Source organism: Passer montanus, unplaced genomic scaffold (assembly GCF_014805655.1).
Source record: "Passer montanus isolate IOZ18808 unplaced genomic scaffold, ASM1480565v1 scaffold43, whole genome shotgun sequence".
NCBI classification, from domain to species: domain Eukaryota; kingdom Metazoa; phylum Chordata; class Aves; order Passeriformes; family Passeridae; genus Passer; species Passer montanus.
In genome coordinates, this window is record NW_024369151.1 from 6,151,671 (window position 1) to 6,177,801 (window position 26,131).

The 26,131-nt window shown below is 42.7% G+C and overlaps 1 protein-coding gene across 27 annotated transcripts in view; it reads right to left on the minus strand.

The window, feature by feature from the left end:
• The window catches only part of FNBP1 (formin binding protein 1), a 93,445-nt gene that overhangs the window by 30,784 nt on the left and 36,530 nt on the right, over positions 1–26,131 (minus strand). For all 27 annotated transcript variants that reach the window (XM_039720278.1, XM_039720276.1, XM_039720279.1 and 24 more), the window contains exons 4-6: positions 25,663–25,810; positions 13,452–13,514; positions 12,544–12,648 (exon numbers count right to left, since the gene is read on the minus strand). In XM_039720278.1, the coding sequence (XP_039576212.1) occupies positions 12,544–12,648; positions 13,452–13,514; positions 25,663–25,810 (316 nt within the window). The remainder of the gene's footprint in view (positions 1–12,543; positions 12,649–13,451; positions 13,515–25,662; positions 25,811–26,131) is intronic.

Sequence of the window (26,131 nt, forward strand, 5' to 3'; positions counted from 1 at the left end):
AATACCAAAAGAAATGTATGGTTTAGGCTACATGGAAAGCAATTGCATTTTGGTACTCCTCATCTTACTATCCAGGAAGATTATGAGACTGAACACCAGCTTTTGGTTGACTCCTCTTGTGTGAAACATTCAAGCTGCAGTGTGGACAGTGCTGCTGCTCCTTTCTGGGGTTACAATGTGCTATTTCATGAACCATTTTGCATTCCATGAGCAACCTCTGCTTGAACTTCACATCAAACACCAAAACAAGTTGGTCCCTCCACCTGTCCACAGGACAGGCACCTTCCCAGCACATTCATGGACTCACTTCTTGCTCCCCCTGTGCCCTGGTGGGTGTCACCTGATGCTTTCCTCTAATGGGCTGCTTCCCTCTTGGTGAGCAGTGTTTTCTGGGGAAAGGGAAGTGTGAAAAAACCCAACAGTTTTGTCTCATTTTAGCCAACATAATCATGACAAAACCTCTGGACTGTGTGCCCTGCAGAGCCCTTTCTCCACACTCCTCACACAGCCCTGGCATGAAGCACACCAGGAAAGAGGAGCCTGAGCAGCAGCTGAGATGCCTTCCTTCCTATTTTTACCCACACAGATGATTTGCTTTGCTACCCAACATAGCAGAGCACTGGGCAATTAATCTCACTTCTTTCCCTAGAATAATCTGTCCCCAAGTGACCCTTTCACGTTTTCAGATTCCTCCCCTTACAGTTCTGTTCCCAAGGCCTTCTGTTATCTGTTTCACTGCCCAATATTCTTCCCTTATTGCCTCTCCCATCTGTTTGGTTTAGATGCCTTTTCCTTCCTTGCCTTTGGCCTTCACACAGCAGCTCTTGCTTCTCTTCTCTTCCAAAATTCCCTGTCTTTCCCACTCTGAAGCTCCCCCTCCCTGGCTGGAGCTCTGCTGTTGAATTTCTGAATAATTCCTTCAGACAAGGCAGACAAATGCTGCTTTAAAACAACACAACAAAGAATTTTAGTGTATTTTAAGTGGGCTCCCATTAAAACCAGCTCAGAACAGGGTTATTCTTTGAACTGTTCCAAGCAGACAATAGTTTCCTGACAAGAAATCCATGGAATACCAAATCATGGAACATTTTTGTAATCATAACTGGAAGGCAACAAATTCTGCCAGGAGGTTTCAAATCTCAATCTGTAAAGAAGTAGCCTTCCTCCACATTTGTCAAGTCTGCACATCTCACCTAATAATTTATTTCACCTCAATTCAGATATTGCTTCTGCAGTCGATTGTAGGAATGTCACAGATCCCCTTCACATTCTTTCTACAGAAATAATTCAAGCAGAATGAGGAGATACTGGGCACTAAGTGCATCACAGGAGATGAAACAGTAGCATCAAATGGAGAAGAATGTGACTATAACCAAATAAGTGAATCCAATAAAAGACATCTATTCAACTTTGCCTGTTCCCAGGAGTTTTAACTGTCCAAAGGATGAGTGCCTAACTCCAGAAAATTCACCTCCTGCAATCAAATTCCAAGAAGCCACATCAATCATTTCCCTGCCCAAGTGCTATAAAGTTTATTAAACTTTACCATCCACACACTCACGTGCAGCTACATTAAATACGAGTGGAAAACAATAGATTCTGCTGCCACAAATACAAATTTACCAGGAAAACAAAGTCAGCCATGGAAAGGCAGCAGCTGTAAGAGTGGGTCACACTCATCTCCCAGCCCCTTCCTCAGTCCCAGCTGCTGCAGATCAATATCCATTTGTGAGGCCCATTCTCCTCATCTACCTAAGAGGAGCCCATTGTCTGAGCTGATTTTACAACAGCCTCACTCCCACTCATACAGCTGTCTCTCCCTTCCTTTTTGTAAAAATAATTTTAAATAATGCAACTCAGGAATTTGTCCCTTGACACTATTGTTGAAGCAGAAAAACAAGAAATCCATTATTACACATTTCCAGGCAGATACAGCAAGCATTAAAGCCATCAGAGCTCATTTTCAAACTCATTGGCTGGATATGACAAAATAACTCCGAGCTAAATGTATAACAGAGTAGGCACTCAGTTTCCAAAATTATCTTAACTGGCCCCAAATAAGAAGGGGCAGCAGATGAGTAAATAAAATTGGGTGCATTCCAAAACCAGAACTTTTTGTATGAGAGCCTTAGTGATGCTTTGTTTCTCTTGGCCATTTAATGCATTTGGCAAGCTTCAAACTGTTTAAATATCTTTCCAATGAGGTATTTGGATCTGAAAATAAATAGATTTTTTAAAATCTAGAATTTTTTATTACTTCATTTCGGTATGTCACTTCCTCTAACATCATCACTTCCAGTATTAACAGAATTGTACCTTATAGTGAGATTCCTGCACTCTGATGAAGCACAGAATGATAAAATCCAGTCAATGATGTTAAGTTTCACATTCAGAGTAATGGATGCAGTAGCCCAAAACTAGAGAGTCACAGAAGCTGTTTCAGGAGTAATTTATAGTTGGGCTTTACAGAAAATGAAGTTTTGCTTCTTTTCTGCTCGCTTGTGTATGCAAACAGCTTCAGAGAAGGTTTTTTGGGGGCTCCTTAGAGTTAATGCTGAAATATTTGCTCTGGACAGTATTTCCAGGAGGAAAGACTTTGGAATAATTGGGGTCTGGAAAACCAGACGATGACTTCAGATACAGAACAATAGTGGGATGCAGCTTTCAGTCAACACATTCTCTCCTTTAACTGGGCAGGGATGATCAGCTTCCAGCCTCACATGTGAAACACAATCCACCTCCACAGGCTGACAGATTGCTCCAGTTGTAAGAGATGTCAGGGCCAGGGACTCTGAATGCAGCAAAAATTCCCCTCTTCAAAGGAAAAAAGAATGAGGTCACCTTTCAGCACTGCAGAAAAGCAAAAAGGGTATGTACACCTGAGGGGTTTGTGGGGAGAACAGCAGTGTGCTGCTTCCAAATGCCTGGCACAGCAAAAGATGCACAGATTTCACACATCTCCCACTCCAAGCATACCTTTGTAACAGCTTTTTGCCCCAAAATAAATGTCCACAGTGTATATAGGCACTGCTTCCTCCCCAAAGTCTGGGTTTGTTTCATGTCTGAACTCATGTGGCAGCACCAAAACCAAAAGGTCACACATGTCAGTGCTGGTCTCATCCAGAAAGTGCTCCCCAAAATGAACCACAGCCCAGGAGCTGCAGCACCTGCAGGGAGCACTCAGGTGAGCTTTGGGCTCCCCTGCACCTGCAGCCAGAGCTGAGCAGCCACACCAGGGGAGTGTTTCCACAGCTCTGAGAGAACACCCGAGGGAAAGGAGTGCAGCTCTGACAGACTGAAACAGGTAACAGCTCACCTGCAGCAGGTGAGGTTTATTACAGGTGATCTCTCTCAGAATCTATGCAGAAGTGCTATTAAATAAAACCAAACCCAATCTTTTTCCCTTTGTTTAGACAGCCTTGCTGCTTGATGGGCAGAATGCAGGACAGTAGATAACTGCAGAGTAGTATTAACTTGCAAAGTGCTGATTTTTGTGGCTGTCTTCAGTCACAGGAAGAAAAAGAAATTGAAAATATTTTTTAAAAATCAGGCCTCAGCAGCACACCCATCTTAGGTGAAAAACACTAAATCCAATGGCCATATGAGCTGTTAACACACACTGTGGCATCTATCTCTTAAGGTAGTGGGAAGAGCAAAAACATTGTTCTCTCAAGATGATTTTAACTACATTTCCTGCAGATTTTCATCTTAACAACTGAGTTGCAGAAACCAGACTCCCAAATAACAATGAGTTAGTTGAGATAAATGACTCTACCAGGAGCTCAGAAATGCCAGAAAGGAGATGCCAGGGTAGAACATCGATGCACTGAAGTCTGACTTAAGTATTTATGGGGGTATTTATTTCCCTTTTAAAACAAGAAATTAGAAGAAAGTTAATCCTGCAAACCATTGAAATAACTCATGTTAGAGAGATCTGCTTGAAACCACCTGCAGTTCACCACCAAGATGCAATTTCAGCAATCAGTACACAAGCAGAATGAGACCAAAGAATGACAGACAAGAGAACTTATCCAAAATCCTTGCAAACATGCAGCACTAGTAAAGTTTTATATATTGGTCTAATTAAATCAGTCCTAATTTGAACAGAACAGTCCTAAATCAGTCCTTTTTGAACAGAAAAATTGAACAGAGAAAGGGAATATGGACACTTGATGATGGGCACTGTCAGCCCTGAAAGAAAATTTTTGCAAATTGCTACACTTTACATGAAGGCTCTTGGAGAATTAAATACTTTCAATTATATTGTTCCATTTACCTTCTCCCCCAAGCCTCCTTTGATAGGAAATGCAACTTGTGATGAAGTGTAGGAGAAATGTTTAAAAACCAAGTATATTTTCTGCAATTTTGGTCTCCAATACAGAAAAGAATGAGGATATTTTGCTGAGAACAATTTTCTGAGACACATTCCAGAAACAGCAGAAGGGTCAATAGACACACTGTCTTCTGGGTTTACACAGACAAAAAATGCAGCTCCTCAGGGCTGTTATGGTGGGAGTGATATGAATAACTGAAAAGGGCAGAAAAAAACTTTGGCTGTTATTCAGCTGGTCCACACCAAGTGGAACAGTTCAACTTCTCAGCAGTTGCTCTTGTCCAGAATGGCAGAGTTTCCAGTCAAAACTCTGGTGTCACTTTGTTTCTTCTTTCTTTTCTCCCATTCTGCACCCCCTCTTTTCTTTCAAACTCAGACAGCATGTGAGATGCATCACTGCCAGGCCACTGCCTGCCAAAACAGATCTGCCTTTGGCAAATCCATGATCAGACTAAATTGCAAACAAAAAAAAATCACCCCTGCCCCCTCCCCTCAACTACCCAATTCCTTTAAAATAGCTTAATGATAAAGGCAGACTCAGAAACACTTCCCCAACTTCAGGAATGCTTTCTATTGCTCCCAGATTTTTCAGCTCCAGGCTCTGGCCCTCCCTCCATGGCTGCCCTGTGACCACTGGGCACTGAGAGCAGCACTGGCAGCGTGGGCAGGGTCATTGCTGACAGTGGGCATCCTGCCAGACTCCAAAACAGGGCCAAGGCTCCAGCCCTGGATTTACATAGCCTCCAAATCAAGCTCCACTCTTTACCATTTTACAATAACCAGTTGGGTCTCTCTGAACTGGCAAGAAGAGAAAGGATTTGGAGTTTGCTTTCCCAAAAGAAAAAAAAAAAAAACCACAAAAACAAAGCAGTTGCCAAGGTACCAAATAACAGCAGGGAAAGAAGCAAAAAGAAAATTCCTTTCTTTTAACATTTGAAGAGGTGGAGGAAAAATCTGAGACTCTGTGGGTCCCTGAAATCCTCTGGCTGAATATAATATACAAATGAGCAAACCACTGACAGAGGATGGAAAATCTTCCTCACCACATCTCAGGAATTGTTATCTAGTGCAGCCTCACTGCACACAGCCCTGCCACAATTCAGAAACTCACACTAACAAAAGATATCCCCAAACAACACAGTCCTGCTGAAGCTCTAACAACAGAGATGGACTAAATTAATTAAGAAGAGCAGCACAGCAGCACCTCTCAGCACACTGCTGCAAGGCCCTGGGGAATAACTGTGCCTCAGACCCAAAAGTTGTCTCCTTGCCCTGCCATTCTCATGTCATGAATACTAAATAACCAAACTCTCTGCATGAGTGAACTGTGAATCCCTGCAAACACCCAGGAGTTTTCCACACAGCTCAGAGAAATGCAGTTCCATGAGGATATCTGGCAAGTCTAATTCATTATAAAAGAAGGATAATCTCTGTGGATGGAAGGTTATGTGGGTTTGATGGAGGAGGTAACAAGAAAAGATGTATTTGGAACACTGGCCCACAATGTTTAAATGATTTCTGGAGGTCTGTTTAGTTGTACTACATAAGCAATTAAACTCTGCCATGTATAAATCTGGGTATTGAATATAAATAATGGAAATTATTTCTTGAATATAAATAATGGAAATTTCAGGACTGGGTAATAGATTGCTTAGCTCATACTTGGAATACTGGGCACGGCTCTACTCCTCTCTCTCCAAGAAAGAATTTACAAACACAGCCAACACAGAAGGGACAGTCAGGGTTGAAAAGTTACCAGGACAAATTCTGTAGCCTTGAAGATCAATTTTATGGGTACAATACACAGCTTTGTCTCTTGGGGAGGTGAATTAGTCTGAGTGACCAGGGTGATGCTGAGCTGCAGCAACAAGGGCTTTCCCAGCAGAGACAAAGCCACTGTCCCCTCCTCTCAGCATTTGTCAGGCCACACCTGAAACACTGTGTCCAGTGGTCCCCACTAAATAAAAATGAACACCTGGACAGGCTGGAGAAGGTCCAGAAAGGCCACAAAGATGACCCAGAACAGGGAAGCTGCCATGTGAGGAAAGGCTGAGAGAGCTGGGTTAGGTCAGCCTGGAGAATGAAGGCTTAGGGCACCTTGTCACTGTGTCCCAGGGATTGAAGGTGGCTGCAGGGAGGATGGAGACTGCCCAAGGAGTCACATGGAAAAGACAACGGGTAATGGGTACAAGTCACCCCTGGGGAGATCCCAACTGGACACCAGGGGACAATTTTTCCCAGTGAGAACAAGGAGCCATTGGAATAGTCTCCCTGGGGAAATGGTGGAACCCCCAACATGGGGCAGAGCTCAGCTGAAAAGGGTTCTGGGCCATCTTGTCTAGACTGTGCTTTTGCCAAGGAACCCTGGGCCAGACAATCCTTCCATTCCCTTCCAAGCTGGTATTCTATGATTCACTGAAACTGAACAGCTTACAAACGAAATTAGCTAAATTCTGAGGCCTTCTCACGCAGGTGAAAAGATTTATTCCAATGTTTTGACAGAAAAAGAATGACTATAAAGAAGCTTTCCAACTGTACAGCATGAAATAATTGCTTTGCATTAGTTTAGAGCACCAGTTCTATTGCACTGGTGATTCAAACTGCAGTTGTTCAATTCAGAAGATATTCTTAAACCTCCCCTTCACACTCCTTTTCCCTGTCTTCAGCAATCACCTCCCAAAAGGGTTGTATTGTTACAAAACTCAGTCAAATTGCCACGTAGAGCACTGCTAAAAGGAAATTTAAGTTCAGTTGGATTTCCTTGCCTTACACTAAAACTGGCTCATGATCTGCTCTTTGATCTCTTATCACCAAGCACAGGGTATGTATAGGGTACATATGGAGATTTATTAAGTTCCCCAGACACTCCTGCTGGAGTCATTAACTCTCTATTGAGTAGAAATCGACCCTCTTAAATTAGTCATGATTCCAAAAGGGAAACAGCTGCTCTGCATGGAGAGGCAGGGATGGCAGGTTGTAAACAAGGCTTACTCTTCCAGAAATGCAAATTGCTCTCCTGAGGGACTCCCTGAGTTCACACACTGCATCATCCTTTAGGAAGGAAGCAGTTCAGGAAGGAGACTGGGGTCTGCATAACACACAGAAATAACATTAAATCACATTACCCAGCATTTGAATTTATAAGAAGTCTGTCACACATCACAAGCAAAGACACAGAAATTTAGGCAGTTCCATTTGTGGAGAAAAAAAGAAGCAGCTGCCTACTCAAAATATAAAAACTCACCACCACACAGGGAAAATCTGCAGTGTCAAACTCTCCAACAAGAAATGCACAGGCCAGGCCCCCCTGATTAGGCCTGGCACACCTCCCCTGCATATTGCACCTTGATGCTGCTGCTGTATCTCTACAAATTCACAGCAGAGAATGGGAAAAGCAAAGCCTCTGGGACCACTCAGTGCAGTATTAATAACACAAGCACTGTAAGTGTTCTCCACCTTGAAAAACCACCTCTGCATGACACTGAATTTCCCACAATGCTGGTACACTCATGGTGCCAGTGGGTGCCTTGATGTGGGCAGGAGAAAGAAGGGATACAAGTCCCACCATCACAGAGCACATGACTTGGCATCTCCTGAAAAATTAGGCCTATTAAGTAGTTACAGTCTGCAGAAGAAAGATACTCACAGCCTGGGGTTAGGGTGAAGTTCACTGCTGACAGACTTTGCTGACTAAACCTCAGGGGGATGTGGCAACAGCAGAGCCCTGAGCTGGAGTTCCTCCAGGTTAGTCTGGGGGGTGTCAGTGACTGCATCTGGCTTCACTGTCACCTGCCTGCTGAAACACCCACCTGAGATGTCTCCAGAGCCCAAAACAGCTTCTTACACCCCTCACTGTAAGGATGTGTAAGCTCCCAGTGGAGGGGTTTGTGTCCCACAGCAGTCCAGAGGCAGGAAATGAACCTGAGAGCATTGCTGAGCACAAGGAAGATCAGCTAATGCCAGGTTCCAATTAGCAGGATTTCTACACCTACCTTCTGTCAGACTTTGCTCATGGTTCAGCTACCCCAAGCCATGCTAAGTGTGTCTCCTGTGGGTAAGCAGGGGGACAGACTCTGTGCTTTGAGCAGAAATTCAGCACCCAGGTAACGTGGCACGAGAAAAGAGAAAATGTTTCTCTCAGTATCTCCCCACAGTTATATTTACAGACTAGAAAACTACTATCATGGTGATATTCTATTTTAAGGCTTTATGCAAATCTGAAGCTATTCTGGGTCTCCAAAACATCTTGGATATTGCAGACAATCTGAAAGTTGCAGAGCACAGGGAAAGCTCTGAGAGATTTCAGTAAACTGAAGATCACTCCTATTTCTCTCAGTTTCTCCACTTCAAAACCAAAGGCAAATGCACCTAAAATTCCTAAGTATCTCAGATTACTGCCTAAGGTCAACATTTGACCATGATTCTCTTCAGCCAAGGGACAGATCCTGCCTGACACCAAGTACTTCAAACCATCTCCTCACCACAACTGCTGAGCAAACCAAGAGGCCAACCCTTCCCATGCTTGGCCTCAGCCAGTTCCTCTTTAAAATCAGACTCTGAAATACCTACCTGGAAAAGAAACCCTTAGAAAAGCCAGCGGATTTTTTAATTTTATTACAAGAAGTCTGCAAAGGCACCACTGGGTACCACATTATCCCATAAAGATGTCAGCTTTTTAGTGATTGCAGCTCTGAAGGGAAGGCAGAAACAATAGAGCTCTGCCTTATAAGTACAGTGGCTCCGAGCTGGCAACAGAGACCATTTCCCCAAATGGTCAAAAAATTGAAGCAGCTCCTCTGTGGTTTTTGAAAGAGAAGTGCTTTAAAGCACACAACCCACTGTGATCCAAATGAAATAAAGCTTTCAGTGATACCTACAAGTCTTCCCGGAAGCAGCATCAGCATGTTGCAGCATTTATTTAGTTTATAAGGATATTTTCACAGACTGTGAGCTTCCTGCCCTGACTTTGCTGCACTGCATTTTGTGTTGACACAAACATCTCTGCAAGCTTTGGCTGCTGGGGGTTTAGAGGCTCAGTGCAAACAGGGAAGGGAGCTCAGGTGTCCTGCTCCACTCTCCCTCTTTTCCTGCACACTGTGATCATTGCAGAGACTGAGCACAGCTTCTGCTCCATGTTCCTACTGCCAAAAAAGGAGCTGAGAGCAAACAAAGCCAAACACTCCTCCCTCCAAGATCAGCTACCAGGCTGCTGCCTGGCAAGGTGATGGAGCCCTTGTGGGCCACAGAAGGGGCAAAGAAGGGATGTGCCCTTCACACACCTGGTCCTACAGAAGGAATGTGGACCTGGGTACCTGATGTCCAGGCTCCACATCCAGCCCTGCCTTTAGGCCCTTTGCCAAGCAGTCCTGGAGAAATAAGGAGGAAAGTGACTCTTATTCTGCTTTTCTGCCACTTTTCTGGTTGCTTAAAGCTTCCAAATTGTAATACTCTGGGCAAAGGATAAGTGCAGGTAGATGGCAGCTCTGGCACAGAATTTCCTGCTGCAGTTGTCAAAGGCTACAAAGACTTGAAAGATGAAGAGACGTGAGCATTTCAGAACCTCACACAGCTTAGCATTAGGAAATTGCAGCTGTATTCTCTTCTGACTGTATGTGTCATTGTGATCAGTGTAGAATTTTAATTTCATTAATGCCATCCACTCTATCATGTGTGATGCAAAAAATAGCTCCTGTGTCTGCTCACATTGGCAAGTACAAGCTGAAGCAGCCAAGGTGTCAATCTCAAGCCAAAAAAAATGAGAGCAAGCAGCCCCACTGCCTGAGGAGCACCTTGTTCTGCCAAAGAGAAGAGCTCTGACACAGCCAAAGTGCCCATTCTCCTGGCCAGGTGGATTTCTGGGAGCTTGTGGGGGTAGGAGTGCAACAGCCAAGCTATAAGAGAAATCAGAAGTGCTGCAGTGGAAAGAGGAGGCTGAAGTCATCCTATTGCTTCATTTGGAGCTGAGCAGCTCCTGCATCCCCCTGGAGCAAGTCAAGGAGAGCAGCAGGGCTGGGAACAACATCCCAGATCCTGCATCCCCCTGGAGTGAGTCAGGGAGAGCAGCAGGGCTGGGAACAATATCCCATTCTGCACTGGGAGTTATGCAAGAGCCTCCCAGTCACACGGGCAGAGGGGAGCAAAGAAAGGGCATTATTCACAGCCTGACATGGATGAACCCAGTTTAACACATGCACTTGGAAAACACTGTTCTCTCTGTTCAGTAATATTATTTCACATTCCACTCATTTTGATAACCTTTTCCTTCTCCCATCTACTCTGTTGACTGCCTGGAAAGTGGAGTAATGCCTTCTCCTGAGAGCTGCCAACATGCATAACAGATTTTTCTTCCAAGATACCACTGAGCCTCATTTTGCAATAAATAATTTAAAAACTCACACAATAAAAAACTAGAGGAATTTTAAAGAGAAGCCTCTCTGCTTAACTTGACAGGGAAAAAGCACCAGGGTAGGAAATGGCTTCCCAGAATTCAGCTAACACTCTTAGATTGATATATCACCAATGTGCCACCTTTTCCTCTGGCCAGAAAAGGGCAGCCTTGGAAAGGGATGTAGAAATAAAGAGTTTCAGTCCCCTATTTCAAACACTATATCATGTCTTTGTATCCCTTTGACATGACCTCAGCTTTGGGAAAAAATCTAGGGCAAGCCCTAATTTTATCTATGAAAGAAGTATTCTAAAATCACTTTATACAGATAAAGAAGAGATGATCCCTCTCTGTTAGAAAAACCCACATGTGGTGCTACATCTTTAACAATCTGTACATGCATTCATCTGTCAAGTGCCCTGGCAAATCCAGGAGGCAACAAAGGATCAAATCTACATGGTGAATTTGCAACTAAGAGCCAGGCAAATGAGAAGACCACAGAGGTATTTTGTCCTTTGATGTGCAATAGCACTTGGGGGAAATTTTCTGAGCTTGTTTATGATTTACTGTCCTCATTTCCAAGAGCATCCTTGATGCTGTGTGCCACACAATGTCCTGATGCTCAGCACACCAGAAACAAGAGATCCCACAGATGTAAAGGGAAATTTATATTTCATATCTTCACAGGACTGAAGTAACTTAGAATAGAATGAAGCAGACCTCTTGAGAAGCAAAACCTACATTTTACAAGGAGACCTCAGACTAGAAAGGTTTCTTACCTATAATTCACTTTCCTTTCCTGTCTCTGAAACAAAACATTTGGCATATTTTAAGCTTCAGCTTTTACTTTTTCCTTTCTTTTTTGGTTGCCTTTTCTTTTTATTTTTTTTCCTTCAAGAAAAATGTCCTGGCTATTTTGTGCCTGTCTGACTCAAACTCAAGGAAGACAAAGCTGTCCTTACACATTGTAATGTGGTGCTTCTGATCTACATTAGTGCATCTTCTGAGCAAATGTGTAACTCCAAAAACAGAAGCTATTTAAAACATTTTCTTCCTCTTCATTGCTTCCTTAAGTTAGAGATATTGGACTTGGACCAGTAAAATCTAAACTTTAAGCATCCTTCCACACATCCAATTTTGAATCAAACTGAAAAGAGAAAGTATTTCCAGACAGATGTGCTGAAACAGAACTGGATGTTTAAAATTAAGCATTAGTTCAAAAGCTTCACTGAGTGGGGATCATTGTAAAAAAGCCACAAATGATGCTGCAACCAGCCAGCAACTGAGAAATGAAAATAAAAGCCTTGTGCCATCTGTGACAAGCATGGATTCCAGGATCCTGCATCACATGGAAAGCTGTCCTGCTCTAAACCTACAATGATGAAAAACAATTCTGGTAATACTTCCTTGCATCCAATGACATTGGGAAATCTTTGAAGTGCTGCTCCAAGGGCAGGAAGTTTGGTTCTACCTAGATCACAGAGGGAATGAAAATGTGTGGAAACTGCAAGCAGCCCTCAGGGGCCCCTCACAAGCCTGGCTGACACAGAACCTGGGGTGTTAGTCAAAACTGAGCTTGCATAAACTCCTTTAGAGCCAGATCAGCTCTGTTAAACTCACATACCACCCACTAAAAAAACCTGACTGTATCTGTTTAGAGTTTTTATATAAATAAAGGTGTCTGCAGAGATCTCCCAGGTTTTAATTAACCAGCAGACTGACTCAAGTAAGGCATTAAGCCTCAGAGGGTTTATCCTACCAGGAGGATTGAGAAAATAAACCTATCACATCCATGTTTACAAACAGTCTCCACCCTCCAGCTCACCTTTTCAACATCTGCTTTTGTCACGTTGATGTCAGCATCCATTTTCTCAAAATACTGCTGGGCTCGGTCAGCCTCTTTGCAATCCCGTTCAAACCGCCTTTTACTCTGACAAGAAAAACCAGGCACCTTCATTATGGGAAGCAAAAGATACCAAAATCTGCCTAAAATTCATGCCCGCCACTAAAACAATCTGTTGTAACAACTGAAGGATTTTAGAGCGCTCTTGTTTACACTGGAATACATTTTCATATTAATGAACTTCAAAAAACAGAGTTACCAGAGGCACATTTTTGGTTCCATTATCCAGGCTGCTCACATTTCAGTATTTTTCCTTTTCAGCATCATTTCCACTCTTGCATTCTCCTCCAACACTTAACCCCTTCCTTTTTGTAAATGAATGAGGGAGTTAATAAGATTTATAAATTTGAAAGTAGAGCTTCAGGTTATTGATAACCCATTTTCTATCCTCTCCTGTACTTACAGCCACACTTTTCATTCATCACATGAATGACAATTCCAATGTATATTTACTTTTGGGAAGCAGCACCTGACCCAGGAGATATTCCTGTTCAATTTATTCAGACATTATGGAGCTGTTCAGCTTGCAGTGGAATATCTGAACAGGACCCTTAGGGACTCTGCAGTTTCAGCAATGCTTAGCACACTTTTCAAGTCATATCAAATGAAATGCTGCCCGTCATAGACAAAGAGCCCACACAAGCCAAATGTTCTGTTAAAACACTCTTTTGCAGGACTGAGTATATTTAAGATAGGAGAGTTTTAAAAATCCAATTTCTATAACTTTTATCCATATACCTTTCTTTTTCCAGATAAAACATTTGGAACCATCTCTTTGAAAATAATATATAAATGACTTAAATGTCACATCTGAGGAATTTGCCACTTACTGCTTCAAGTTGTTTCCAGCAAGTTTCAATGTGTTGTTGTGCCTTTCTGCCATCATGGAAGTGCTGTTCAGAAAAAGAAAAGAGAAAGAAAACATTTTCAACAACAAAAGAACAAACAGTCAAGTATGCTCAAGAAAAAGCCCAAGCAGAAATCATTCTGACAGCTGGGTTCTGCAAGGCTGGCGAATTGAGCAGGTGTGTGATGACTATCTAATGTCTCAGCAGGCTGCAGATGGATATTTGCATCAATTATAGTGGTTAGTTCGACTAAAGCTAATTAATCCCTTTAGCAATTCTACCTTGTATTGTTCACTGTATCTCATAATTATTGGTTTCCCGTATCATGGGATCTGAAGCACTTTTATCTGATGAGTATTTCTTTGGTGACAGACTGAACACTGGCTTCAAATTAAAATTTCTCTCTACATGAATTTACCAAGATGCACTTGATTGGCACATTCTAACAACTGATGTTTGTCCTGATTTTCATTCAGACTCAACAAAAAACCCCTTTTCTTCCTAGTTACTAGCTGTGTGTCAAAGCCAGCTGCTCCTTCCTTTCAAGAGGTTTTTGGTGCCATGGTCCCTCCAGAATCCCTCCTCTCCCAAACACTGGGGGTGAGTGTGTGCTCAGAGAATGAGGTGTAACACAAATTTTAAATTGAGATGTCAGCTAAACAAGGAACTCCTCTCCTGATGTGCTTTTTGGAACAAGAATCTTAATTGCAGTTGGTTTAAGTAACAGTTCTTAGCCTTTACACAACGCTCTTTATCAAAGAATTTAATCTGTATTAGAGTTTATCCCTCTGTAAAATCACAGAATGGTTTGGGTGGGAAGGGACCTCAAAGAACACTTTGTTCCTCCCCCTGCCAAGGCAGGGACACCTTGCACTGTCCCAGGTGCTCCAAGCCCTGTCCAACCTGGCCTTGGGCACTTCCAGGGATGGGGCAGCCACAGCTTCTCTGGGCAAGCTGTTCTTCCATCTGCCTGCCTTTCCCTCAAGAGAAGCAATTCATTCCAGACCATTGTATAAGTCAGTGACCCAGCTCTGGACAGGAATGTGAGTGCACACACAGCTGACTGCTACAACAGGTTATTCCCCTCCACACACCACCCTGTAAAATAAATAATGAAGCAAACTGAAACAGGAAGAGAGAGGCCTTTCTTTTGTATTATTTACTGGCAATTAGTTTTACTCAAATACAGGAATGGTGTTACAAAGTAAACTTGAAAAATAAAGGCCAGATATTGCCAGATAATCCCACTAGAATTCATGTGCTCTCAGGCCCAAGTGCAATCAGATTTTAGATAAATCTTAAGGAACAGGATACCTACAGTTTGTTGGGTTAAAAAAAGCTCACACTCCAGATCATTAACCTGCTACAAAATGCCACAGTTAAAAAAATATGCCTGCAAGCACTTTACAATTGGCAGCTCCTTGGTTCCCTGCATCTCCCACGACAGCAACAGGTATTTTCCTGTGCCAGGGGAGAGAGGGACATTTCAGAGCTGCCATTCTGGCTCCATCAGACATGACAGCAGAAAGCCCAAAAACTGCAATTCTCTACCATGCCATGTCCAATAGGCTCATTTAGCCTTCAAAATCACAATAATGTTCAACATGTCTGCAAGAACAGAACAGCAGCAGGGCTACCCTGGGTGCTCTGCATGCTATCTGCAGTCCCAAACACTGTCTGCTAAGGAGGGATGCTCACCTAGAACTGAGCACAGGGACATTCTACAGCTGTATGTGTCTGGATGGTGCTCATCTCCACATGAAAATTCTTAAAGCAGACAAGAGAGGCCCAGTGGCAGAAATGTTTTCCATCCTGGCCCGTGCCATGCTCAGCTCTGGCTCTGCTCCTGCTCTCTGAGGAGGGAGCGCGTGTGGCCACTGGGCCGTGGAGGGGGGAGCAGTGACAGCCTGGCACTGCTGGGACAGCAGAGATCTCCAAACACTGCCTCGCCACACTGTGACACTAAAAAACCCCTGACATCACTGTAAAACTGCTGGGTGGCAGGGAAAGGCTCCAAGTTGATTTCAGTTCCCTTTGTAGATCCCCGAGTCCTTTCAACTCCGCGTGTGACAGATGCTGCCTCTTCCCTGCCAGGGGCTCCTCCTTTCAGCCTTTTGTCATCAGAGTTTAGGAAAACAGTCCCAAGGAGCAACAAAAACAATCCCAAGGAACAACTGTAATTTAACACCACATTTTTCAACATTTTGCTAATGAGCATGAAATTCATGGAAGCCTTTTAACAGTGAAGCTGGAGGTAAAATGACTCCAAAATCTTCATGTTGCCTCCCCTGCTTCCACCAGCCCCCATTTGTGTGCTCCCCACTTTGCTGGGGTAGGAAGGGGGCTGGTTTGGGAGCAGCTGGACTGTGTGAAACCCAATACTGTCAATGACCCATAAACCTCAGGAAAACAACATGCCAGCTTCGTTTAACAGGAAACAATTGCAGAGAGGAGCTGAAGGATGAACTTGGAAACAAAAGCCTATCAGATAACAGGACGTGTATTTTTAAGCCTTTGTAGTTGAATAATGTAATTTCAACAAGACACATCCCTGTTACTTCTAAATTTGCCTTCTGTGTAAAACGAGCTGTACAAGCTTCTGGAAGTACATACAAGAAGCACTGAGCAGTAAGACTGCATCCAGTTCAGACTTTGCTGATTTTTGATACTTTTTTTTTTTAGAAACTCTTCTGCACAAATGGAATACTGAGATGTAAAATGTGCATTGCTGAAGGGTATTAAATAGTGAAATATTAAATAGTGATAAATACAGGATTGCACCACATCTTGAAGAGTTCAGGGAAATACTGCTTTAAGTTCAACCAATTTCTAAATATACTTATAGCCCCTAATTCTTGCTGTGTTGTCCCACATATATCTTTGTTGTGAGCTAAGGCACTTCTGGTTTTGCAAATCTTTTGCCCTCAAATGGTAATTTCTGCCTTCCAAAAATTCATATTTAAATACAGCAAGGAAGTGGGACCTACTAACTATCTGTATTTCTTCACTGGCCCAATTTTATGGGTAAGCAAAGTCAAGGCACTACGGCCAAATCATCTGCCTAAAGCCATACAGGAAGCCTCCAGTTTCCTCAAACCATGCACTATCTTCAACTTCTGCAAACTCATTTCCTTTACAATCCTCTCAAGCAGCAAATGTCCTTTACCTTTACCTCCTCCTCCCTCCAAAACCCCAGCAAAAATAACTCTAAGCTCAACTATTCTTTGATGAGGTTTCAAGATACAAGTTCTAATTTAAATAAATTTCTTTGAACAAATTCAATAATTGGTTGTTCTACTCCTGAACATTTAGCAAATGGAAACATGACAAACAATTTAGAAAATCCTGTGGCAAGCTACCACTCTTAGCCACAGCATTTCAGCAGCACACAAGGATGACTTTAGAGTCATTGATACAATATTGCTTTTTCCTCCTCCCAAACTGAATGTCCAAACTAATGCCCTCAATCAGGCTGTTTATAAAAAATCAGAGTATGAGCGAGATATTCAATTAATAAACTCCTCAAGTGTGCCAGTGAGACATTAGCAGCAGTGTTGGTGGCTCACATGCCGTGATTTCCTCCAGACTTTTCACCCATATCCACAGAATTCTAAAAACACATTAGAAACACAGTAAAGTGAAAAGTTTGGGGTTATTAGTGTTCATTAAGTCAACCCCCCTAAATTACCTTGAAGTCTGTATTTTGCAGTCTTTGGCTGGCAAACACTGTGCCAACTTTAAGATTTCCTGAACAATATTTTATTGAACTATTAAACCAACTAAACGGCCCAAAACACAGCAGCACTGCCCAAACTCAACCCATACATGAGCACAACTGTCCTTTTCCCTGTGTCAAAGCCATCGTGTCCCAGGGTGCTCTGAACAATCCACAATGGCCACGTTTGGACTGGACAACTCTATCCATCCCAGCTCACAGGATTAACACAATAATGCAGGTTATAGGTGCTCTCAGGAGAGTTCACAGATCAAATTTTGAGCTCAATTCATGACCAAGCACCACCATTTCAACCAGACCCAAGTGCAGTCTTTCCTTCAACACTTCCAAGGATGGTGACTCCACCACATCCCTGCCAGCCCAATCCAACCTTTTCCATGATGAAATTCTTCCTAGAATTCCAAAATTCAGTTGTTAAGACTTGAGATACTTTTATCAGAGTATTAAGTCACTCATGTGAGGACTGTGGATTAACTGAACTTTTTAAAAGCTTTTGTATATTCAAAAAGCTCACAGCTCAAGGAATGAGCTCTTTCCTTTGCAAATCCAGCCAGGGGGATTGGTGTGCTCTCCTCATTAGGATGCTGCCTGTGTGTGGAACAGCTGGGGAGCAATCCTGGCTGCTGTGCAATCAAAGACAAACCTCTCATTGACTTTTGTTGGGCTCAGATTTCACCCGTGTTGATCAAAACGCTGGGAGCAGCGAGCGAGGGTCCCACAATGCTGAGCCTGTTCCTGCCAACACTGCCACAATTAGGAGCAGCAGGATATTTTTGCAAAACTTCCTTGGTATGCACGAGGGTTTACACAGCCCCAGAGCTCACCCAGCAGACAACAACAGCTTGTTAGAAGATGCATCTTATCTTTTTTTTCCTTGACCTTTTGAGAGGAGCAAGAGAAAAGATGGTGCTAAAAGCATCTAATGAAGGACAACACATTCCAGTATTTTTGCTGAGGAGTTCCTGGGCAATTTTAAATTAAATAATTGCCTGAAACATGTAAATTACCAGTATGACAACAGGGCTGCTTAGGCTCTGTCTAAACTGATCCTGTGAAACCTTTTTAAAAAGGCTGTAATAAGACAGCCTTGTTTTTCTTAAACAAACAGGAGTTGATTACATGGTTAAACTAAAGATTTGTACATCTATAGTATATCTGTATTAGAAATAATCACAGAAACAGCCTTAATTTATATGCATAGCATATGGTTCATTTGACAACATCAAGAATTCTCAAAAAAAATATATCCAAGGCAAGGGTGCTTCATTCTCTTTTCTATTTACATGTGAGACAATAAAACAGACTGACAAAATAGTTACCTTTGGCTTCTGTAACAAGTACTCCCAGCTCACACTGATAATAAATATAAATACAGTACTTCATCCTCCAATTCAAACTCTTATCTCCATTTTTGTTACAAGTGATTTCTAAAATAATGGCTAGTGATTAAAGCACACCAGAGACGGAAATAAGAGAACACTATTTTTTCCTCAATTTTCTCAGCAATATTTGCAAAAAGCCTTGTCAAAAGTTTTTCTTTTCCTGGCTGCAAAGACAGGAAACAGTCTCCTCCAAAGAAATCTTTGTTTCCAAAAATAGCAACATGTTCTTGAGGTCTTATCTCTCAGTTGTAGTAAGAGGAGCATAAGACAGTCCTGTGAATGTTGACATGAAATTCATTACCATTTTAACACATATTCATCATCTACTTGATATTGGGGCATAACCCTGTTCTCCTTTGCAATAACCAAGTACTTATCAACTTGGTTAAGCCTGGAACAATTTATACAAATATCTGGTTCAAGGTTGAACCTAATCTGATGGAAGTATCTGCTCCTGAAGTGGTGCATTCCAAAGAAATTCCATTTAATAAGCACCATGGACCAAAGCTTCTCAGCCTTCAAATTCCAGATCAGCTGCACATGACAACCTGAAGTAGCTGCCCCTGTTGTTACTGAGCTGTAACAGAATGATGGATGGGGTTTGGAGCATCCTGGACCAGTGGAAGGTGTCCCTGCCCTGGGCAGGGAGTTGGAATGAGATCATTTTTAAGGGCCCTTCCAAACCAAACCATTCTGTGACTCCCTGGTGATTGGCATAAACCTAAGAGACACTGTGGCAGTAATATTTATGGTAACTTGCCATTTTCATGCTACATATGACAGACAAAGTCCTTATATTGGGAATTGGAATGGAGAACTTCTCAGGCAGAGAGACAATCCTGCAGCTTCCAGCAGAGCTCCATGGCAGCAGAGCTGAGGGATCCTCAGGAGCACTCTGCTGCACTGGCCAGCTCCTGGCCAGGTCCTGCTCAACCATCTGCCCTCAGGGCAGCAAGGCCAGCAGGCCCTGGAACCAGCGAGCACACAGGTGTGACAGGCTGTTTGGAGATCGTGTACCCTCCTCCAAGCCATCCCTAGGGACTGATCTTGTCCTTAAAAGCTGACAGGGGCCCATATGCTCCACAAAAGCAAACCTAGGGCTTTTAAATGAAGATACATTATTACTACTAAAACTATGGTGTGAAAGAAAAGTTATTTGTGCTTTTATATCCTTCCGTGGAATTAGAGGAACGGGTTGCTCTAGCCTTCATCTCTTCTCATTCCTAGCATTGTCACCAAGTTCTCCTTCCACTGATCCACAGTTAAAAGATGTCATTTCAAATGGTCTGTGGCTTTCCTGTGGAAGACTTGCATTACAAAAACTAGAAGATGTAGAAGCTAATGCCTCAACATGCAAGGAAATACTTTTAGCTGTTCATGCACACATTCACCTACACGGAAGTATCAAGACTTGCAACAGAAATATAAAACATTAAATGTCAGCAAAAAAGCCAGCTGAAGGTGCCCACATGTACCACAGGCTTGGATGAACATCTCCACAGCTCACATATGCACTACTCATCTGGCTTTATTGTTGCTCTTTCTTTTCAGACCAGCCTCTGTGGCTCTACAGGCAGAACACAAAGGGAAAAATGCATCCATGGCCAACGCTCAACCCCCTCACCCTCAGGCATCTCCAGTCATGCACTGAGCAGGAAATGTTGCTGCTCATAGAAGGCATCTCTCGTCTTGTCCCTCTAAAGGGCTCTTGCTGTGCAGAGCACCAGGCTAATTCACAGAAAATGGAACTACATTTGTTAGTAAACACATTTTGTTTTCCCAGTCTGATTCCTTCTTGTTGTAAACAGAAGCCAATTTATTTATTTGGGCTATCATTTCATAGTTCAATGTACCCATTCAAAACTGGGAAGAGCAAGATATGAAGTTGAGCGGTCTCAACTTTGAATCCTGCTAAATCCAATGGTCACATTATACCTTTCAGTTGGATGGGATATTAGTATCAGTTTCCCACACAAAAATGCTTTGGAAACTTCCATAATAAGCATTTGTTTTCCCCCCTCACTGAATAGCCCTTCACAGCACAATTCCATGATAACACCAATATTTAGCGCAGCTTCATTGCATTTACTATCCATAATTTGGTAAAAACAAACAAACACTCCACAAGAACAGAGAATTTATTATGATCTCTCCTAAATAATTTTCTACATTCTTAATTTTTTAACAAAATTACCATTTAACACTCTGCTGGTACAACTTAACAAAATACAGCTGAAAGACCTCACAAGAAAGAGAATGAATATTTAGAGTAGGACTGTTGTGCAGTAGATTTATTAAGCACAACAAATTCCCATAAATACCTTTATATTTAGATTAAAATTAAGACCTTCATTCATAGGGCAATGAGCTGGAAGTGGGTTAGTCACAAAATTTCTCACAACAAGAGTTGGGGAAAGCTTGGTTTAAATTGCATCAATGTGAACTTTGGCAAATCACTTCCTTTCACTGTCACTCTTTTCCTTTCCCACCCCTCACCTGACCATTGGTTTCTGACTTCTGGAAGGCAGCAATGTCTCTCTGTGCCCCTGCAGCACAAAGCACAGCTGTGCTCCAAACACACAGAGACCTTGAGGCACATCCAAAATGCAACATGGAGAAATCCATTGTGCTCCTGGCAGGGCTGTGTGCTGCCACCCTGCCTCACGCCTGCTCCGCTGCAGAAATCCTCTGGAAACCACAGGACTATTTGCAGAACAGGGCACTATTCAGAATGAGTGAACGTGACAGAATTCCTCCAATTATTTACTTTTCATCAACACCTGAGGGCCTACAAGAAACAGAAAGTCCTCTGAGAGGCACCCCCTGCATGAATGCACACAAGGAGGGTCCACCATAAAGAACCAGACCTGTTCTGCTCCCATGGCACCCATAAGGATTCATTCATTCCCTGTTCCCCTTCTATCCCCTCACAAAATGGAATGTATTGACATCAGGTAAATTCTCTTCCAACCACAGAATCCCAGTGCTGCACCAGCTCAGTCTGCAGCAAAGCCCATGGATTCTGACTTTCATGCTTGATTGTATGGAGCCAGAGCAGCCCCAAGGGGAGGTGGAGGTAGAGGTGAGAGCAGCAGCACTAATAAGAGGGATAGTTCATGACTCCCAAATACATTTTTTAGCAAAGCTGCCATAAGCAGTGGCTATCCAGAGCAGCTGCTGCCAGAGGAGGCCATGAGATTCAGACCTAGTTTGTGACCAGAAATCTAAATCAGAATGGCCCCAGGAAATAATTCATGAATTTCTATCCAAATTACAGAATTGGTGGATTCCTCAGCCATTGTTGCATCTGTAAATCAACTATGTCCTGTGAAGTGTTAAGGGAAAGAAATAAGCCAGTAAACAGAAATTCTCAATGGTTGGCTCAGTATATTTCCAACCTAGAAGTGTATTACATGTCAGTGCTTGTGAAGTAAAGTCCAAACACTCGACATGACAGGATCACCACCTTTTGTCAAAGATGGACAAGATTAAGAGCCAGTTTTGTAATACTGCAGGTCACAGAATCAGAAGGTTGGAAGAGACCTTCAAGATTATCGAGGTCAAACTTGACATCTTTGAGAGCTAGCCCAAAGAGAGGCTTTGGTGACATTGGGGTGACATGAAGCATGACTGCAGAAGCAAGTTCTTTCCCTGAACCACTCAGAGGTGATTCCCACCTCATTTGTGTGACTTGATGACATCTTCCAACAGCAATTCAGTCACGGCCATCTAACCTCAACAGCCTCAAGAGGAATATGGATGGGACATGCCCTTCACACAACACAGAACTGAAATTTGAGCTTTTAACCAGCTAACAAGGACCCTGAGGATGAGAATTTCTCCTGAGAGAGCATGGACACAGTAAGATCAAGACAGTACAAGAAGAAGTTCAAGTGAGGAACTGCACTACAGAGAGTTTCACTTCACTGGGCAGCTGGGAAGAACTGAAACAACACAAGGAGTTCTCCCTCTCGCTGTGTGAAAAGCAGGCAGGGTGTGCACCCAACTTCAGTGACTGTGAGGGCAAAACAACTCATTTGGTACAGTGACAACATTGAGAGCAATCTTATGGAAGAGGAATGTGTAATATGATAAAGTCATTGATTTACCTTTGCTCCACAAGATATTTAAGTTTCACACAAGGAGTCTTTGCATGATTTTTTGTAACTACTTTCTGAAGGTCAAAAGCCATCATGCAACAAAGCGCAGGATCTGAAAAAATGTAAAGGTAAGCCAGCACTCTCCCAGGCTCTGAATCAGATCAGAGGAAAAAGGAGTTGTTCTCTCTCTTGAACAGCACCAAAGCACTGACCTTGCACATCATCCCACTTGTCCAACCTGCACACTTGTCCTGCCTGGTTTTGATCAGTTGCTTCTTTCCTTATTTTCACCATTAGCAACCATCTTTTACAGAAAAACCATGACATAGGCAGCCATCAAGCACACCTTTCAGAGAGCCAAACAAACCCAATATATGTACAATTTGCATGCCAAATGAATTTTACCCAGCATAAAACCAATGTAAGGCATGATACAGTATCAGTTCTGCACCACTTACAGGCCAGAGGCTTGCACTTGGGAAAACCCAAGAAGTGATTTATTACTGTGTGACCCTGATCATCTGCTGGTGTAATTCCACTTGCATCAACAGAGTTAAATGAATATGAAAACAGAGCAGAGCAGGCAGACACCAGCCCCCACATGTTCAAAGGTCACCAGCCACACTCATTGCCCACATCTCCAGCAAACACTCCTGTGCAAAGGGGTTTCCTTTGGAAACAGAAGCTGTACTTAGAGATATTTGAAAAAGTTCTTCCTTGTGAGGGTGCTGAGGCCCCAGCACAGGTTGCCCAGAGAAGCTGTGGCTGTCCCATCCCTGGAAGTGTTCAAGGCCAGGCTGGCCAGGGTTTGGTGCAGAGTGGTCCAGTTGTCCCTGGGAGCCCATGGGATGAGCTCTATGGTCCCCTCCAACCCCATTCTGATTTGCCTGACCACCTTCTGCTGGACTGGAGTCCATCTTTCATACATTTACAGTTATGACACCTCTGTGTATCATTTCTATCTTCCAGATGGGAAAGTAAAACTAAAAGAGCAAAAGTGCTTATCTACCACAGCCATGCTGAAATCACTGGAATTTTGTACCATTTTACAGGTATTTGGACACCTGAATGACTTAATTCAAGACTCAGTGGACAAGAATGTGGGTCTCCCAACTCCTACACAGGGACCCAGCCCCAGGAGTGGCTCATCCAAATGATTCTTTGGACTGGAGAGCAGAGGCTGATGGCAGAACAAACAGCGAGCACGAGAACTCTGCCAACAAAATTTCTGGAAATACCAAGTCATTCATTAATTGATATCATAAAAGGTTTTGCCTAAGCTGCAGCTCTCTGTAATATTTACACAACATCCACCCTCCCCTCCTGCAGATCTCAGCAGGATCAATGCTTTTACAGGATGAAGTGAGAGGTTGTGTATGAAAAATGCCTGAGGGCGGGAACAGTTTCCTTTTCAACACCATTTTCTCACAAATGAGAAATCTACAGGAACCAGACAAGGATTCCTAATTCCTATAAGCTTCTATTTGTGTTGCAAGAGCAAAACAACTGTGACTGACAAGTGTTTTCTGTTAAAGGCCAGTAATTATCAGCAACAGCAGGTAAATACACTCAGTTGCCTTTTGCTGTTCCCATGCTCTTATCACTAGGCCAATATTAAACTAATTTTCCTGTCATTCACCCCTTACTTATATGAGCCATACTTACTAGAAGTTTACAAACAAAACAAAAACCCAATAGTTACTCCTCAAATTCTTTACAAGAAATACTGCAAGCCTCTCTTCCATGGTACTTAGAACATCTAGACATTCCAATCAACTTACATGCCCATGTAATTGAAAAAACAGGTAAAAACAAGAGCTGACAGAAAATTGCCACACTAGAATGCTGCTTTTTTCCCTTTTTAAATCCTTTTTGCACAGATCCAAGCTGGATACAAGGTCATAGAGGGGCTGAGAAAACATTCTCATCACAGCTATATGTAAAGCACCCTTCCATGCTGTCCCTGAAAGATTACACACCATTCTGCAGATTAAAGGTATGTCTATATATTCTTTTCCTCTGTTGACAGAATTATCATTCTAGTGCTATACTTAAAAAAAGGTGGTGATTTCCAGAGCTCTGCTCCCACACAGCACCTCAACACATGCTCAGTGTTTAGTGGAACTATTTATAAATGTATAAGTTCTGCAGGAGTATTTTTGCACTTTCCAAAATAGACCAACAGCTTGGAAATGAAATATAATGCTCTGATGCTCCCTTTGCACTTTGCTTAGTCATTTCATACCTGTTCTGTGAGCATTTGTAGTGCTTAGAACCCTTCTTCTATGCTCACACATCCAGGAGATAAAAGGGTTCAAGGCAAAGAAGGAAATCACATCTCAACTATCCATTTTACAGAGCTGGTGATGTGCAAATTAATCAGCTTTGAACATTCACTCTAGCAGGCACATAGGTCCCTAAAGTACCAGCTGCAATAGAGCACTAACATAAAGCTATTAATTCTACCAGTCTTGAAGGACAACAGGTTGAAATCCACATTTCCCCCCTTCACCAAACAAGACAAACACCCTATTTCTTATCAAAACCATTTTCAAAGGGTCTCCTTGGCCAGATCTGGCTGAGAAGCACAAAAAATGTGAATCAAAATCCAAATAATTCTTCCAATCAGCCTCAGCACTGCAGCTCCTCTGTTGATTTCAGGCTTTGCACAGTGCTGCTGGACTCTTCCCCAAGCAAGCTTTTGGCTAACAGAGCCCTAAGCACAGATGGGTCTCTGACCTTATTTAGGAGGGATTCTCCTGCAGGCATTCCTGTCTGATTTTATAACATTTGATTCAAACGGTTCAGCGACTTGGCCAGGGCACATAACCCACTTCTTCAATGCTTGGTTCATTAGCACAGCTCATGTTTATTAACTACAAATAAATCCCACTTAACACTGAACTCCACTACCACTAATTAGCGGTCTTAAATAGCAATTCCTCGTGAATAATGAATACAAAAGGATGGGTTACCGATTTCCTCTCCTGTTTCAGCTCCTGCACGTAGCGGGTCAGCTCTGCAGTGATCAGGGAGGTCATGTTCTCTGAGATGACCTCGTGCTGTCCAGCATAGTCATTCATTTCATTTAAAGTGGCTAGGAAGGCTCTAGTTGATGTGTACCTGCAAAGGACAGAAATGCATTTTGGTTTTAGTCCCTTGCTTTTGTGACAGACACACTGCAAAGGGAGCTGGGATCCTCCTCAAGCACTCAGCATTGCTATGAATTAGCACAGATTCACTGGAAGGAATTTCTCCAAAGGAAGCCTGTCACACACTGACAGTTGTCTGATAAGTCTATCTCAATTTAGACAGTTTGACACTGGCTCTTAAAATATCACCACTTTAGAGTGCCAGGTTCTTTATCAGCACAGTTCTGGGGCTTCAGTTTTCTAATCTCTACTCACCAAACATTTCTAGTTATACTCTCTGAAGTCCTACAAT